The sequence below is a fragment of the Heterodontus francisci genome, chromosome 3, assembly GCF_036365525.1.
Source record: "Heterodontus francisci isolate sHetFra1 chromosome 3, sHetFra1.hap1, whole genome shotgun sequence".
Taxonomy (NCBI): domain Eukaryota; kingdom Metazoa; phylum Chordata; class Chondrichthyes; order Heterodontiformes; family Heterodontidae; genus Heterodontus; species Heterodontus francisci.
Window position 1 is genome coordinate 190117038 of NC_090373.1, and position 18801 is coordinate 190135838.

An 18801-nucleotide genomic window follows, 5' to 3' on the forward strand; every position below is an offset into this window, starting at 1 on the left:
CAATCCCGGCTATGACAATATGGTCTCAGTACTCCTCAGTTAATAAAGGCGGTGGTGCGGGGAGGAGGGTGGAACATAAACATATCTCAAGTTCTTGTTTGTGTTCATGATTGAGAAACCTTGCTAAAAACTGCATGTATGTTAACAGCGGTTACAGATGGGGCAGGGTTGACGCAAGTGCATCCCCCCCACCCCCGCCTCGTAGCCCAACAGCTTGTGAGCACCCACCGACCCGGGTCACAGGTGGCTCATGGCCATTTGGGAGTGGTACTAGAGGGTTACACTGTACCTCAGCACTAGTCACCACCTTTATGGGGAGGCAGGGGAAAGCGAGAGAGAAGGGACGAATAAAAAAAGGAATATATATATATATACACACTCACAGACTTTTGTGTTTGTCATAAATTTCACACAGGCTAGCTCAGTCCTTTGTAAAAATTTAATGAGTTTTTTTAATTAGCCCGTTTGTGATTTCCACAGAAGTTAGAAGGTGTCAATCAAACTTAATGGGTGTGACTTTGACTCCATGGCCTTTGATGTCTGGTCTCTTTATATAATCTGCTTTGTCTGGAGTGCAGCAACTGCTTTAAAAACTCAAAGCTACCATCAGTTTGAGAGAGAAGGCAACTAGCACTTTTAGTTAGGAACTATACGGGCTAAAAGCCCCTCAGTCATATAGGACCGTTCAAGAACATGGTCAGAACCAACAACATTGCGCTGCTTGGCTTTGTCTTGTTCATGCTTCGGGCAAAGCAGGTGAGTGGAATCGCCCATGACAACATTAGGTACGTCATGCTTCGCAAACTGGGGCTAAGTGAAGTGCCAGAGATCGAGAAAAGAGACCTGGAGAACACAGTGGTCCCGGCTCATGTGAGGAACAAGTATATCGCCATGCTACAGCTCCACAAGGAAAAGGAGAGGAAGCGGAGAGCCCTTCCCAGCCTGACCGGCATCTTACGAGGAATTACAGGCAATGCAGGTAAACTGGTTTTAATTGCTGACTTATTTCTGGATCTGAGGACATAAGTAGATTTTCCTCCACCACTGCTGTTCCCACCACCACACCTTTGCCAGAGACACTAACAGGCATTGGGAGATGGCTTATATTATAGCAGCCAATGAAGGGAGATGCATACAGTGGGTGTATGTTGGAGCCCATTCCTAGAGTGCAGGTACAGCGGGGAGAACTCCACAGCATTAATACCAGGAATGGGCTCCAACATACACCCAACTATTTGTGTCGTCAGGTTAACAGAGCCAGTTTTAGTAGACACGGAAAGCTGGCATCTGGTTCTCTCACTTGGGTCCCTGCACTACACAGTGATGTGTACTGTGCACTTCAAGCACTTCCATGAGAAGTAAAGAGAAAAGTAATGTGTGGAGGGGATCCATAAACAGAAACAATGTGAGCTAAATAATGTAAAAAAAAAATTGTTACTAGGTCACCTCACCCAGCTGACCATTCACTGCATGCTGGTAGGATGCTCAACTGTGGGAGGCATCACAACTGATCCTGTCCTCATCCGATGGCTACAGAAAAGCACTGCAGTAAGAGTTCCTGAACAACAATTACAAGTGGAACTCTGGCAGTGATCTGCTAAGAGCAATTAACAACAATGGAGTTATTTAGTGTTTAAAAATAAAGGCATATTTTTAAAGTTTTTTTTCAAAAAAAAGCCTGCAAGAACTCCTCAGCCCTGTCTGGGGGGTCGGGGGGTGCAAGTGTGTGCTAGAGTTGCAAATTGATGAGTGTTTCACAGCTATGTGAATTACAAAGGCTGCAGCCAATTTCACACTGTCTGGAATACACAGTTAACTATCAGAAACCTTCTGAAGATTAATATTCTCAGGCAATCGAGTGGAAACGAGATTATAAACCACCTTGTCTGTGCCCTGCCCCGTTTCCCCAGATACGACTGGAGACGTGCTCTATTCGGACCCCACCAGGCAGAGGCTGGTGTTTGATATGAAAGGGCTGATTCCTGAAAACAGCGAGGTGACCATGGCAGAGCTCAAGCTCTTCAAGAAAGGTGTCCACAAAGGAGAGCTCCCTCCCAGGAGACACAGCCGGCCAGTAAACAACGCCAGGGTCAGCGTGTACTGGGTCAAGATTCTAGCTGACGGGAGCAACAGGACCTCACTCATAGATTCCAGGTAAGAGCAAGATTAATGCAGGAATATAATCTAGTGTTTGGCAGGTCTTTAACAAAAGGACAAATTTGTTCATTGAAAACGTGCCTGACATTAAAGCTGATCTTTGCCTCATATTTGCCAGAGATTATATTAAACAATCATTTGTGACTCATTCTGTACTTGGCAATGTTTGAAAAGCCTTTTTTAAAAATATATTAATTCCCAGGATAGTGGATATTGCAGGCAAGGCTGGCATTCACTGCCCATCCCGAGCTGCCAAAGTGACAGGGCCCACTTCCGGAACCAATGCAGTGCTGACAGGCATCTTGTGTAGTGGCTTGATACAACAGAGTCAATCAAATCAGTATGGGACTACACTCGCCAGGTTTTCTGGTGAACAAGTGAACTAGTTGGGTTTTTACGACCATCTTCGTGCTCAATTATATTGATACCAGTTTTTTAAAAAAAAGAAAACTGAATTAAAACTCAAACAGCAGTACAGGTATCTGAATTCTTTCCCTGGATTCCTTGTCCAGGGAAAGGCAGTTCAGAGATAGTTTACTAGGCTGATTCCTGGGATGCAGGAGTTGTCTTATGAGGAAACGTTGAACAGGTTGGGCCTATACACATTGGAGTTTAGAAGAATGTAAAGTGATCTTATTGAAACATGTAAGATTCTGAGGGGGCTTGACAGGATAGATGCTGAGAGGTTGTTTCAAAATGATGGGTCTCCCTTTTAAGACGGGGATGAGGAGGGATTTCTTTTCTCAGAGGATCGTTAATCTTTGGAATTCTCTTCCCAGAGAGCAGAGGCTAGGTCACTGAATATATTCAAGGCTGACTTAGACAGATTTACAAGGAAGTCAAGGATTATTGGGGGCAAGCAGGAAAGTGGAGTTGAGACCACAATCAGATCAGCCACGATTTTATTGAATGGTGGAGCAGGCTCGAGTAGCCAAATGGCCTACCCCTGCTCCTATTTCTTATGTTAACCAATGTGTATTAGTTTTTGCTGAAAATTGCTGTTGAGTGTTTTGCTGACTACTTCTACTCGGGTCATTATGCTTCAAATGAAACTCAGCAGAGTCAGCAGTCAACCACAGAGATGGCTGCTCCTTCTCATTTTTCCTCTTTAATCCACTTTGCTCCTAAATTGAGGTGGCTGTTACTGGGATACAGTGCCAGTTGCTGTCCTGTCACATATAAACCAGGACACAGAGGGCTTTTAGACTATTTGACCATGGAAACTAGCACAGCCAAATCCATCCACTATCCAGCAGGGCCTACTGGAACATAAAGTAAAATATAGGAGGAGTAGGCCATATGGCCTCCCAAGGCTGCTCTGCCATTCAATAAGATCATGGCTGATCTACTACCTCAACTCCACCTTCCGGTCCTATCCCCCTTCTCTTGACTCCCTTTGTGTCCAAAAATACATCGCTCTCTTTAGCAAGAGCTCTACTTGCCAAAAAAGACAGCCATGGATGACTAAAGAGGAAAGGGACAACATATATAAAAAATAAACAAAAATGCAAATAATAGCACAGATCCTGGAAAGAAAGAGCAGGTAAGGGTGACAAAACAGATAGTAAGAGCTACAAAAAGAGAGTATGAAACAAAACTTGCAAGGGATATTTTAGGAGAAAGAGGGAGGGTCAGGAGCAATGTGAATCCCTTGAAACTGAGGACAGTGATATTATCAATGAAAATAAGAAAATGGCAGACATGTTGAATAATTACTGTGTGTCGGCATGTTCAGTAGAGGAAGAGGTTAGTATGCTGGAAATCCCAAGGAAATATTGAATCAGGGACAAGGTCTCAACAAAATTAACAAAATAACAGTAATGAAGAAAATAATGGCACTAAAGAATGACAAATCCCCAGGACCAGATGATTTCTATCTCAGGCTTTAAAGAAAGTAGGTGAGATCATAGATGTCCTATTATCTTCCAAAGTTCTTTCAATTTTCAATCCTTTAGATTGGAAAATTAGCATGTCATTGTGCTATTTCAGAAATTGACAAAGGAAAACCAGGGAATTATAGACCAGTTGGCCTAAGATTTGGTATCAGGAAATTGCTAGAGTCTATAATTAAGGATAGGCTGAAGGTGTTGAAAGAGAGCCAGCATGGATTTGTAAAGGGTAGGTCATGCCTGACCATTCTGATTGAATTTTTTTGAAGTGACTGCAGTTGTGGATAGGGGAATATTGATGGATGTCCCTCATAAGAGGCTGTTTGCTAAAGTTGAAGCCGGAACAGAAGGCAGATTATTTACCTGGTTAGGAAATTGGCTGAATGGCAGCAGGAGGCATAGAGCAGGGATACTGGGCAGGTAACTGAATTGGCAGGATGTGTTGAGTGTTGTCTCACAAGGATCTGTGTTGGGGCCTCAACTATTCACTGTATTTATAAAGACATGGCTGATGGAATAGAAAGCCACATATCCAAGTTTGCCAATGACAGAAAGATAGGCAACATTGTAAGCAGTGCAGATGGAAGCATAAAAAAAAGAGATATTGATAGATTAAGTGAATGAGCAAAATCTATAGCAAATGGATTTCAAGATTGGCAAATGTGAGGTCATCCACTTTGGACATAAAAAGGAAAGAACATGTACTTTCTAACCAGTGAACAACTAGAAACAGTGGCAATCCAGAGAAGGTTGGGGACCCAGGCACATAGATCATGAACTGATACAGAAAATAATCAAAAAGGCTATTGGAATGTTGGCTCTCATAACTAGAGGACTAAAATACAAGGGGGAAGAAGTTATTCTTCAGCTATACAAAGCCCAGGTCAGACCACACCTGAGTACTGAGAGTAATTCTGGGCAACACACCTTATGAAGGATATATCTGACCTTGAAGGAAGTGCAGCATAGATTGATAACTGGACTCCAAGGGTTAAATTACAAGAGATTACACAAAGCACAGCTGTATTTGCTAGAATTTAAACTAGGGGTTAATTTGATTGAAGTTTTCAAGGTATTAAGGGGATCAAATAGGGTAGATAGACAGAAACTATTTCCACTGGTTGGGGAGTCTGGGACTACCGGATAGAGTCTAAAAATTAGAACCAGACCTTTCATTAATTAAATTAGGAAACACTTCCAAGCACAAAAGGTTGCAGAAGTTTGGAACTCTGCAAACGGTAATTGACGCTAAATCAACTGTTAATTCTAAATCTGAGATTGATAGATTTTTACTAACCGAAGACTAGCTTTTATTAGTAGGGGGATCGAGTTTAGGAGCCACGAGGTCATGATGCAGCTGTACAAAACTCTGGTGAGGCCGCACCTTGAGTATTGCGTGCAGTTCTGGTCACTGCATTATAGGAAGGATGTGGAGGCTTTGGAATGGGTGCAGAGGAGATTTACTAGGATGTTGCCTGGTATGGAGGGAAGGTCTTACGAGGAAAGGCTGAGGGACTTGGGGTTGTTTTCGTTAGAGAGAAGGAGGAGGAGAGGTGACTTAATAGAGACATACAAGATAATCAGAGGGTTAGATAGGGTGGATAGTGAGAGTCTTTTTCCTCGGATGATGATGGCAAACACGAGGGGACATAGCTTTAAGTTGGGTGATAGATATAGGACCGATGTCAGAGGTAGTTTCTTTACGCAGAGAGTAGTAGGGGCGTGGAACGCCCTGCCTGCAACAGTAGTAGACTCGCCAACTTTAAGGGCATTTAAGTGGTCATTGGATAGACATATGGATGAAAATGGAATAGTGTAGGTCAGATGGTTTCACAGGTCGGCGCAACATCGAGGGCCAAAGGGCCTGTACTGCGCTGTAATGTTCTAATTCTAAGAGATGTGGGGATAAGGCATGGAGTTAGGTCACAAATCAGCCATGATCTCAATGAATGGTGGAGCAGGCTCAAGGGGCTAAAAGGCCTCCTCCTGTTCCTATACTCCTCTCAGACTTGAATACACTCATGGACTGAGCGTCCACAACCCTCTGAGGTACAGTATTTCAAGGATTCACAACTCAGTGAAGAAAGTTCTCCATCTCAGTCCTAAATAACCATCCCCTTATCCTGAGACTATGACCCCTAGTTCCAGAGTCCTTGGCCAGGGCAAACAGCCTCTCAATATCTAACCTGTCAAGCCCTTTAAGCATATATATAACCTTCAATGAGATCACCTCTCATTTTTCTAAACTTCAGAGAATATATGCCCATTCTACTCAATCTCTCCTCATAGGAGAGCCCTCGCCTCCCAGGAATCAATCTAGTGAACCTTCATAAAACAAGTAAGCCAAAACTATTCATATTACTCCAGCAAGACTTCCTTACTCCAACCCCCTCGCAATAAAGGCTAAAATACCATTTGCCTTCCTAAGTGTTTGTTGGTAACTTTGTGATTCATGTATAAGGACACCCAAATCCCCCTAAACACCAATTAAAAGTCTCTCACGTTTTAAAAAGAATTCTGCTTTTTCATTTATCTGACCCAAGTGGATATAATTTCACACCTCCCCACATTATACTCCATCTGCTGTGTGCAGATGGTATGTCCAATCACTTAACCAGTCTATATGTCCCTTTGCAGCCTCTTTGTGTTCTTCTCAGCTCACTTTCCCTCCTAGCTTTTTAACTTCTGCAAACTCGGATAGATTATCCTGATTTTCCTCATCTTAGACTGAGAAAGCAATAAAAAGCAGGAACATGTGCCTTTAAAAGAAAGTGGAGGAATACACAAAACAGGGCATGGGAATGATACCTAGGAGATAATTTCTTTGTGAGCATGCAGACTCAATGTGCGAAATGACTCCCTTCAACACTGAAATTCTTTGATTTGACTTTCTCTTCCCCAGGTGAGTCCATTACTGAAATCAACAGGGATCTTAACAGAGTCCAATCCTATTTTATTTTAATTTTATTTTATTTAGAGATGCAGCACTGAAACAGGCCCTTCGGCCCACCAAGTCTGTGCCGACCAAGAACCACCCATTTATACTAACCCTACCATAATCCCATATTCCCTACCACCTACCTACACTAGGGGCAATTTACAATGGCCAATTTACCTATCACCTGGCAGTGGGAGGAAACCGGAGCACCCGGCGAAAACCCACGCGGTCACAGGGAGAACTTGCAAACTCCGCAAAAGCAGTACCCAGAATTGAACCCGGGTCCCTGGAGCTGTGAGGTTGCGGTGCTAACCACTGTGCCGCCCAAGTTATCTTGTACGAAAGTCTACATCAGACCAGTGGGAGTCATTCAAAAAGGAAAGTGTGTGTTCAGGGCCAACATGTCCCTCTAAAGGTGAAGGGTAGGACCAACAAGTCCAGGGAACCCTGGATGTCAAGGGATATAGAGGATTGGATAAGAAAAAAAAGGCTTATGGCAGATTCAGAGCGCTGAAAACAGCGGAGGCCCTAGAGGAGTACAGAAAATGTGTGTGCGTGGGGGAGGGGGGGTACTTAAAGTAATTAGGAGAGCAAAGAGGGGGAATGAAAAAACACTGGCAGATAAGATAAAGGAAAATTCCAAGGCGTTTTATAAGAATAATAAAGGCAAGAGATATCCAGGGAAAGAGTAGGGCACATTAGGGACCAAAGTGGCAATGTGTGAGAGAAGCCGGAGGTCATAGGTGAGGTTTTAAATGATTGCTTTTTATCTGTGTTCATTATGGAGAAGGACGATGTAGGTGTAGAGATCAGGCAGAGGGATTGTGATATACTTGAACATATTAGCATTGAAAGGGAGGAGGTTTTAGTGGGCTTAAAAGTGGATAAATCCCCAGGCCCAGATGAGATGTATCTCAGGTTGCTATGTGAGGCAAGGCAGAAGATTGCAGGGGCTCTGACACAAATTTTCAAATCCTCTCTGGCCACAGGAGAGGTGCCAGTGGACTGAAGGACAGTGAATGTGGTACCATTATTCAAGAAGGGTAGTAGGGATAAACCAGGTAATTACAGGCCACTTGGAGAGGCAGGGATTGATCAAGGATAGTCAGCATGGCTTTGGCAGGGGGAGATCATGTCTAACAAATTTGATTGAATTTTTTGAGGCGGTGACTCGGTGTGTAGATGAGGGTAAAGCAGTTGATGTAGTCTACATGGATTTCAGTAAGGTTTTTGATAAGGTCCCGCATGGGAGACTGGTCAAGAAGCTAACTGCCCATGTGATCCAGGGCAATTTGGCAAAGTGGATCCAAAATTGGCTTCGTGGCAGGAGGCAGAGGGTGATGGTCAAGGGTTGTTTTTGCGAGTGGAAGCCTGTGACCTGTGGTGTACCACAGGGATCGGTGCTGGGACCCTTGCTGTCTGTAGAGTACATTAATGATTTAGAAGTGAATATAGGAGGTATGGTCAGTAAGTTCGCAGATGACACAAAAATTAGTGGTGTCGTAAATAATGAGGAGGAAAGCCTTAGATTACAGAACGATATAGATGGGCTGGTAAAGATGGGCACAGCAGTGGCAAATGAAATTTAATCCTGAGAAGTGTGAGGTGATGCATTTTGGAAGGACTAACAATCTAGAACACACTGCCTGAAGTGGTGATAGAGGCAGGTACCCTCACAACATTTAAGAAGTATTTAGATGAGCACTTGAAATACCACAGCATACAAGGCAATGGGCCAAGTGCTGGAAAATGGGATTAAAATAGTGTCATAGAGAGATACAGCACTGAAACAGGCCCTTCGGCCCACCGAGTCTGTGCTGACCATCAACCACCCATTTGTACTAATCCTACATTAATCCCATATTTCTACCACAACCCCACCTTCCCTCATTTCTCCTACCACCTACCGACACTAGGGGCAATTTACAATGGCCAATTTACCTATCAACCTGCAAGTCTTTGGCTGTGGGAGGAAACCCACGCGGTCACAGGGAGAACTTGCAAACTCCGCACAGGCAGTACCCAGAACCGAACCCGGGTCACTGGAGCTGTGAGGCTGCGGTGCTAACCACTGCGCCACCCTTTTTTTTCCATCAACCATCCATTTATACTAATCCTACATTAATCCCATTTTCTCCCTCTCACATCCGCACCTTCCCTCAATTCTCTTACCATCTACCTACACTAGGGGCAATTTTTTTTTTTTACAATGGCCAATTTACCGATCAACCCGCAAGCATGTGGGAGGAAACCGGAGCACCCGGAGGAAACCCACGCGGTCACAGGGAGAACTTGCAAACTCCGCACAGGCGCTTGGTGGCCGGCAAGGACACGATGGGCCGAACAGCCTGTTTCTATGCTGTATAACTCTATGACTCTATCCACAACGGGTCTTTTGTCCCTCTCCGCCTCTAGCTGCACTCGCACACACTTCAGTCAGGTTCACAAAGTATGATCAGGAACCGGAACACTAGTCAATCTGTTTCCCCCCTTACCTGCAGACAACCTGTATTTCAAGCTTTATATTTTAATTCTTTCTCAACATAGTTTTTAAAAAATGACATAAAATTTTCTCTCCTCCACCTTTGAAAGCAGAAACTCCTTGCCAGGCAAATGGACACCCATCTGGTGCCTTGCCTAAATGGCTATTCTTCCATGTCAGCCTTACTCACTGGTATCAGTGAACCATTTGACTACTAAAGCATAACAGTTGAGACCAATTCTGTCCTCACCCGATATCAAGGCATACTCATTGGAAAAGCAATCAGGAACTGGAACTCGGGTTCAGCACATCGTCTTCACTAGCCTGGGGCTAAGCAAGGCCAATCACAGCCCCTACAGATCACCTAACTCAATACAAACCAGAATGAAACTTTCTCCTATTTGATGGTACAGCTACTCACTGAGCTACTGGGAAAAACAGATAGACACAGCTTTTAATTCAAATCAAGATCAGGAGAACAAAGTACACAGTTCATGGTTTGTTTACACAAGGTAAATCCTGAATATTACTTTAAAATGAGGCAGGGTAGTAGGCCTGGCTGCAAGTAAAAAATTGTGAAAAATAAACTGGTATGAATAGGTACTAGGTGAAAATTCTTTACACAAAGAAGCAGAGGTTTGATGAGGAGAATTTTATTTATGCCGTGAGTTACGAGGATCTGGAATGCTATGGCTGAAAAGGTGCTGGAAGCAGATTTAATCGTAGCTTTCAAAAGGGAATTGGATAAATACTTGGAGAAAAATTTGCAGGGCTATGAGGAAAGGGCAGGGGCGTGGGACAAATTGGATAGCTTTCAAAGAGCTGGCACAGACACAATGGGTCAAATTCTGTGCTGTAAGATTCTACGAAAAGTTATGACAGAAATTGGAGGGAGAAACGTGGTTCAGTAAGCCATGTGGTCTTGCATTCATTTTTCCCCATGTTCTTAATCTGGCGACTCAACTTTAGATAATGACATGGAACACTAGTTTGTTACGGACATCTTTTTTGATTAACAGGATCTTTTCACTGGCTCAGCAAGTTGGTGCACTGCTTGATTGCTGGCTGGTTGCGATTTTTAATGCAAAGCCAAGAGACAGGGAAATAACCAATAGCTTTCACTTTTGCTGAAATTGGCAGGTTGGTTCCGATCCTCGACTCTGGGTGGAAAAGTATGGACGTCACTCAGGCCGTGCACTACTGGATGAATAACGCTGACATGCCCATGTACCTAGAGATCTGGATCGAAGCAGAGCGACTGGGCAGCTATGCAGCTGAACTGGCCAAACTGGTGCACTTTACCACTCAGAGCCCCACTGACCAAGTCCTGGGCAAACCAGAATTAGTCCTCTACACCCTCAACCTTGAAGAATATGGGTATGTCTTCATTCAGTCATTTTTCTGGAATAACAGCCAATCTTGTCTACCACGCAACATACCACTAACTTTGCTGAATTTAAATTAAACATGCATTTTGATATAGACCAGAGTTTTATTTTATTGGCCTTGCAAGTATTCTGACCCATGTTAAAAATCACAAAATAATTAAAATCTCAAAGGAATTTAGACAGTATTCCATAAGTTTTCTAACTCAGTGTGATAGCTAATATGAATGCAGTACTTGCTATCACAGGCTGTTCTTCTTTCTGTCCTACTAGCTCCACTGGTTTAGTTTTTAACATTTATTTTTGGAAGCATATATTTAGGCGACTCGCTCTTTCATTTCATTCCACTGTGTGTACTGCGTCAGAGATTAGTGCTTGGAATTGTAGAATGGTTACAGCACAGAAGGCTGCCATTCGGACCATCTTAAGAACAACTCACCTAGTTCCAGTCCACCTTTTCCCTGTAGCCCAGAATTTTTTTTCTCCTTCAATTACCCAATTCCCTTTTGAAAGCCACGATTGAATCTTAGAAACCAATTGTTCACCTCCTTCACCTTCTCAAAATTAGAGACCGGAATAAAAATAAATAAATCTCACTCTTACTGCAAAAATACACAGAATTGAGTCTCTGGTCACATCCCAAATAACACACATAATGTAAACTTTGGTCAGTCCCTAACTGACAGTCACCACAATGATGAAGTAGACACAATTTTACAGATTGTTAAGTGTGTCTGTTGTGCTCTGTGGAATAATCTTTCACAGAGAGACTGGAATAGCAGTTAATTCCTATAGTACAGCAGGGTTTGGGGCACAAGGAGTCCTTGTCGGCTGATCAACACATTTCAACTTGAGTTAACTGCAATGAAACGGCATAGTAACACAAATCAAACCTATAGTGACCAATTCCAATCAACAGTTACTGACTGAAAAAACAGATCCTCGACCTTCCTCCACATAAAATTTAAACTGCATACTTACAAAGAAGCAGCAGGCAGCTAGCTAGCAGTTATTTCAAGGCTAGAATCCAATTAAGAGGTCTGAGCTACTAAATCTTTCCTCCTGTAACTTGGGAAGTAACCAGACCCTTCTCATTGGATTACAGCTTTTTGGATCATTTGAAGCAGCCATTATCCAGTATTTAATCTGTGTATTGGGTGTTTCTTGGTATTAAAAGGCCATCTCTTCAAATCAAACAACTGCAAGTTAGTTTTTAAGAAGGTGTTCGCTAACAATTGTACTTTTGATTTAGTTTCAACACTGAGCTATCAAAACCATTCACTGCAGCTTATTCTATGCAATTTACTTTCGTTTTGTCTTACAGGCAATTTTTCAAGTAACTCATATTTTTGCTGTCTTTATGTCTAGGGGTACTGGGGATTGTGGCACAAAGCAAAGTGGGACTTGCTGTAGACAGGAATATTTCATCAACTTCAGGGAACTGACGTGGACCCAGTACTGGATCATCGAACCCCCTGGCTACCAGGCCTTTCATTGTGTGGGGGGCTGCAAGCAGCCACAGTGGCCCTTTGACTATGGCGAGAGAACCTGCGCAGTGGTGGAGAGTGCCTCCCTGCCCATGATGTACCTGGTGAAGAAGGGGAACTACACTGAGATTGAGGTAGCAGAATTCCCCAACATGATTATCGAGAAGTGCGGCTGCACCATGGACAATGTTTCGGTGATATAGCAGCGACCTCCATGGGTCTATATTTCCTCCGAGAATGGGTTTCTCGTAAAACTCTCATCAATGCAGAGATGCACAATTCAGAAGCACTTTATATAAATATTGTAATTTGAAAATGTATATTTTTGCTATTTTTGCTTCTTCCTTTTCATGTGAAACATTGGTATCAATAATATTACAGTTAGTTATCAGTCTGTATGATAGTTCACTGCTGGGTAACGAAGAGGCAGGCAGGACTTGTGGAAATTTGTAATACAACAGTAAAATCCTCGATTGGTCCTGTCCTGAGTGCATTCTTGAAGTTTTCTTACATACAGGAATGTGACGTGAGTTGGGAGGAGGCTTCAGAAACTTACTCTGGCCTTGGTCAGAAACTGCATCCACATCATGACGGTTGATATTACAAAATCGAATGGGGAGTGTTGACATAACTAATTTGCAATGATGTGTTGACAGAAATAGGTAGAAGGAAATCCATGACAATAGCAAGTTCAGCTTGTGGGCATGCCTACACAAGATTTTAATATTGGCAGGGTAAAGAGAGAGAGAAGAAAAAAGCATCCCCACACAGAGGGGACAAATAGGCAACCAGCTTACTCTCTGATTTAGGTGGCACTACCCAAGTCATTCGGGACTGAGATGAGGAGGAATTTCTTCACTCAGAGGTTGGTGGATCTTTGGAATTCTCTACCCCAGAGGGCTGTGGAAGCTCGATCATTGAACACATTCAAGAGAGAAATTGATAGAAATCTGGATACTAATGACATCACGGGAAAGTGGTGTTGAGGTAAGATGATGACAAGCCATGCGGATATTGCACACCAACCCAACAGAAGGCAAGCAAGGTCTGCAAAAAGATTTAATAAGCATGACTAAAAATAGTGTGAGGTTGAAGTCATTTCTAGGCCAGACTACACAGGGATGACAGATTGCCTGCCTGGAATCTGTTGTGATTTTACAATGACCCAAGCTATTTTATGATCATTTCTTTTACAGGAGCTAAAATGCAAATCACCAGATTTATTGAATTCAATTTAACAACTTGCCAAGGTGGGATTTGAACCTTACCCTTTGGGTTGCTCACTCAATACCATAACCAGGACACTATTATATCTGTACTTCTGACATGCAAGGAGTAAACCCTACATTTTTATTAAGGAATGGAATAAATGATCCCAGAAATATTTGTTTATGATCCTGCAAATCTTGTCTGGCATTTAGTCATGTCATCCCTGTGCTAAGTAGCAGTTTTGCACATATGTAGAAAGCAGACAGCTGGAGCTCACATGATAAATAGCAGTCAGTTTGCACTTGCAGAATCTGAGAACACATCCCAGCAAAGCAGCTCAATAGTTAATCCATTCACCACAGTGTCTACTACAGAACTGCTTGTATATTGAGCTAATTCCCCAGCACGCCACCCACAAACGTGTCACGGCCTATGTCAACCTCATAATAAATCTACTGGATCTGCTGAGGACAGCAGGCAGGCAGACTCATGAGTATATTAACTGGGTCTTCCCGTCTGATGAAAGGTCACCGACCTAAACATTAAGTGTTTCCCTCTCCACAGATGTTGCCTGACCTGCTAAGTAATTCAAGCATTTTCGGTTTGTAGTTCAGATTTCCAGCACTCGTAGTATTTTCCCTTTGTCTTCCTGTCTGCTATCTGTCTTCAGGCCTGCAATAAAAGGACTCCATACTTAGTGTGCTCGTCCTAGACGTCTGACACGACAGGCCACCAGCACTTTGTGCATCCGCATCAGACAACCGCATAGGTGCAGCACACCAGGCTGAAGCTTGCAGCGAATGAACACAGACCAGCTACATGCTCATTCTGTTAAAACAGACTCTGGGAGAGGGAAATTACAGATCTTTTATAATCTTAAATAATGGTGTACAAAGTTCACAAATCGGATCACAGATTAGGTACATGAAGTGATTTTTTTTATTCATTCATGGGACGTGGGCGTCGCTGGCTAGGCCAGCATTTATTGCCCATCCCACCCACCCAGCTCTCCAACACCTCTAAACAACTTGGAATGTTTTTCTATATTAACTACTTTTCACATTAAGCTATGAAGACATAACTGGTAACGTGAACAAGTACATCCCTCCCTGTGATGTAACTCAAAAGGAGGAAGATTACATACAATTTCTAAACAGGATGATTGTAAAATGTGGCTGCAGCATGGACAACATACATCAGCGTGCCCATGGACAATACTCCAAATGATATGACAGCACCTCCAAGGCTTTAGTTGAGAATCATCCATTTCTATAAATTAGAGATGCACTATTTAGAAGCACTTTCTGTAAATATTCTAATTCAGAAATATCCTCAAACTGCATATTTAGTAAAGGGGCCAGGAGCAAGAACCCTGGCTGATGTTACCATCACCTCCCCCATCCCCCCACATCTTTGTGTCACAAATCAAGGACTGAACCAGAGACAAAGACTTTACCTTAGACATGGAAAAAGCTTAACAATGTCAATTTTTTTTCCCCCAGGTGTACTGGAGAGAATGTCAGTGACGCCATTGAAACTAGAGCACAGTACACAGGGTAGACTGATACCATACAGGCGGCCATTCAGCCCATTGTGTTTGTTCCAGATAATGCAAGTCTGATTTAAAATGGATACATGTCCTGTCTAAAATTGATAAAATTCCATCTTGCCCTCTATGCCAAGATACAAGACAAACAGAACACCCAGTGAAGATAAGAACAGTAAAGAAACGTCAATTGCAGAGTACATCAGTCAGTATCCATCATTTTCCTTCCTTCAGACTTGCATATTTCCTTCTTATACCCAGTGATTAGCCGACAGACAATACTTTCCCCCCCACTTCCCACCAATTTAGAGCCCTGACTGACTCACAATGCTCATGAGTTCCCAGATCATGCAATTCAATATAAATATACCATTTGTTCCAACTACCAATATCCACTTGTCATCCAAAATTCAAACTCCATACCAGGAATTAATTTAGGCCGACGCTGTAGGGCATTGCTGAGGGGCTGCTGCATTGATGCAGGTGCCTGGCTTCAGCTGGAGGGGTTAAGGCATTGATGTGGATGATCAGCCATGATCGTATTGAACGGCGGAGCAGGATCGATGGGCTGAACGGCCTACTCCTGCTCCGGTGTAAACTGTAGGCTCCGATAGCTTGTTACTCGTGGATATTAAAGATCAGATGGCACTATTCAAAGAGGGGAAAGGAGGTCCCCTGTTTCCTTGATCAACATTCTTCTTTCACTGGTCCGTCACCTTGTCACCATCAGAGTCATAGTCATAGAGAGATACAGCACTGAAACAGGCCCTTCGGCCCACTGAGTCTGTGCCGACCAGCAACCACCCGTTTATACTAATCCTACATTAATCCCATATTCCCTACCACATCCCCACCTTCCCTCAATTCCCCTACCACCTACCTACACTAGGGGCAATTTACAATGGCCAATTTACCTATCAACCTGCAAGTCTTTGGCTGTGGGAGGAAACCGGAGCACTAGGCGAAAACCCACGCAGTCACAGGGAGAACTTGCAAACTCCGCACAGGCAGTACCCAGAATTGAACCCGGGTCGCTGGAGCTGTGAGGCTGCAGTGCTAACCACTGCGCCGCCCTGTGAGGGATCTTGCTGTGTAAAAACTGGCTGTTGCATGTGCCCTGTCACAGTATCTCAAAGTAATCAACTGCACATGAAGCACATAAGAGATGGAAATGTCAGAAACAGGCCATATAAATGCAGATCTTTCTTTTCAAATTATTGTGCAAATACAATTGTGTAGGAGCAGTTTATAGAACTTCTTCAAACTATAATGCAGCTTCTTCCATTCACAATCATATTAACTTTAGCAATTATCTTGAAATAATGTCTATTACAACAATTAGGAAGCTACAAAAGATACCAGTACTTACAACAGCCTTTGAAGGGTTATCATCTTGTGTGTCTGCCATTATGTCTTTCTCCACCTCTTCATGACACTCTCTGGCGCCCTCTTCTGTTACCAGCCTGTCACTGTCCTCTGAAACTGAAGCCTTTTCCTCCACTTCACTGCATGCTCCTGGTTCTGCTACATTTAGAGGTTCCTGCTGTACTAAAGCTGGCTCAGGCACACACGATTCAGCAGAAGGCCCGGGAGTGCAGTCCCTCGTGTCATAAACGCTACCGTTCTCCACACTCATCCTCCCCTTACTCTCGGAGTAAGACGGACCCTCATTGGATGAGCTGCTGCCTGCTGTGCTCTCTTCATCAGAGCTCCCACATTCTTCTAAATCCTCTGTTCCCATCCTGTAAGAAACAAAACTCATACTGAGTACACAAAAGGTCAACTTTTACAAGATGTTTCGACTTATTGGGGGGGAGGGAAGATGATCAAAAGACTCACGACCCTCAGAGGAAAAACATTCTCCTCATCTCTGTCTTAAATGGGCGACCCCTTACTTTTAAACAGTGACCCCTAGTTCTAGATTCTCCCACAAGGGGAAACATTCTTTCCACATCCACCCTGTCAAGACCCCTCAGGATCTTATATGTTTCAATCAAGTCGCCTCTTACTCTTTTAAACTCCAGCGGATACAAGCCTCGCCTGTCCAACCTTTCCATTCCAGGTATTAGTCTAGTAAACCTCTGAACTGCTTCAAATGCATTTACACCCTTCCTTAAATAAGGAGATCAACACTGTGCTCTGTATAACTGAAGCATAACCTCCCTACTTCTGCATTCAATTCCCCTCGCAATAAACGATAATATTTTATTATAAAATAAAAACAGAAAGTGCTGGAAAAACCCAGCAGGTCAGGCAGCATCTGAAGAGAGAGAAAAAGAGTTAACGTTTCAGGTTGGTGACCTTTCATCAGAACAGATAACATTCTATCAGCTTTCCTAATTACTTGCTGAACCTGCATACTAACCTTTTGAAATTCATGCACCAGGACATCCAGATCCCTCTGCATCTCAGAGCTCTGCAATCTCTCACCATCTAGATAATATCCTTTTTAATTCTTCCTACCAAAATGGACAATTTCCCATTTTCCCACATTATACTCCATTTGCCAGATCTTTGACCATACATAATCTCTCTATATCCCTTTGTAGCCCCCTTATGTCCTCTTCACAAGTTACTTTCCTCCCTATCTTTGTGTCATCAGCAAATTTAGCAATCATACCTTAAGTCTCTTCATCCAAGTCATTTATATAAATTGTAAAAAGTTGAGGCCCCAGTACTGATCCCTGTGGCACACCACTTGTTACATTTTGCCAACCAGAAAATGACCCATTTATACCTCCTGTCTGTTTCCTGTTAGCTAGCCAATTTTCTATCCATGCCAATATGTTACCCCCTACGCCATGAGCTTTTATTTTCCGCAATAACCTTTGATGTGGTACCTTATCAAATGTCTTTTGGAAATCTAAGTACAGTACATCCACGGTTCCCCTTTATCCACAGCACATTACTTCTTCAAAAAACTCCAGTAAATTAGTTGAACATGATTTCCCTTTCACAAAACCATGCTGACTGCCCGATTACCTTGAATTTTTCTAATTGGCCTGCTATAAAGTCTTTAATAATAGGTTTGAACATTTTCCCTAAGACAGATGTTAAGCTACCTAGCCTGTAGTTTCCTGCTTTCTGTCTCCCTCCCTTTTTGAAAAAAGGAGTTACATTCGCTATTTTCCAATCCAATGGAACCTTCTCCAAATCTAGGGAATTTTGGAAAATTAAAACCAACGCATCAACTATCTCACTAGGCACTCTTTTAGGGCCGTAGGAGGATGCCCATCAGGACCCGGGGACTTGTCAGCCCACAGCTCCAACTATTTGCTCAGTATCATTTTCCTGGTGATTGTAATTTTCTTCCATTCCCACAAAGGAGGAGGGTGGGACGGCCAAATCTAGAGCCCCATAGATGTCAAGGAGCTTACAGGGCAAGATGAGGCAGAAAAGGAAAGCTTATGTCAGACACCGAGAACTCAATACTACAGAAAACTGAGTATAGAAAGTGCAGGGTTGAAATCAAAAAGGAAATTAGGAAAGCAGAGAGGGCATGAAAGCATATTGGCAAGTTAAATCAAGGAGAACCCAAAGATGTTTTATCAATAGATTAAGAGTAAGAGGATAACTATGGAAAGAGTAGGGCCCATAAAAGACCAAAAAGGTAACCTATGTGTAGAGGCAGATGATGTTGATATGGTTCTGAATGGACCCAATAGGAATCTCCCCTATGAATGCCTCCCACTGCTCTCTCACTTCGTG

At 43.0% G+C, this 18801-nt stretch overlaps 2 protein-coding genes across 2 annotated transcripts in view; one reads left to right on the forward strand and one right to left on the reverse strand.

Annotated features, from left to right (window-relative positions):
• Nucleotides 1-18801, reverse strand: part of sde2 (SDE2 telomere maintenance homolog (S. pombe)) — a 70145-nt gene that overhangs the window by 18233 nt on the left and 33111 nt on the right. Inside the window, exon 6 of the mRNA XM_068027927.1 lies at nt 16463-16835. Within this exon, the coding sequence (XP_067884028.1) occupies nt 16463-16835 (373 nt within the window). The remainder of the gene's footprint in view (nt 1-16462; nt 16836-18801) is intronic.
• LOC137365390 (left-right determination factor 2-like) lies at nt 659-12767 on the forward strand. Its single transcript, XM_068027928.1, has 4 exons — nt 659-979; nt 1911-2154; nt 10607-10843; nt 12220-12767. Exons 1-4 carry the CDS (start codon nt 694-696, stop codon nt 12539-12541), a joined length of 1089 nt encoding a protein of 362 aa, XP_067884029.1. The 5' UTR covers nt 659-693; the 3' UTR covers nt 12542-12767.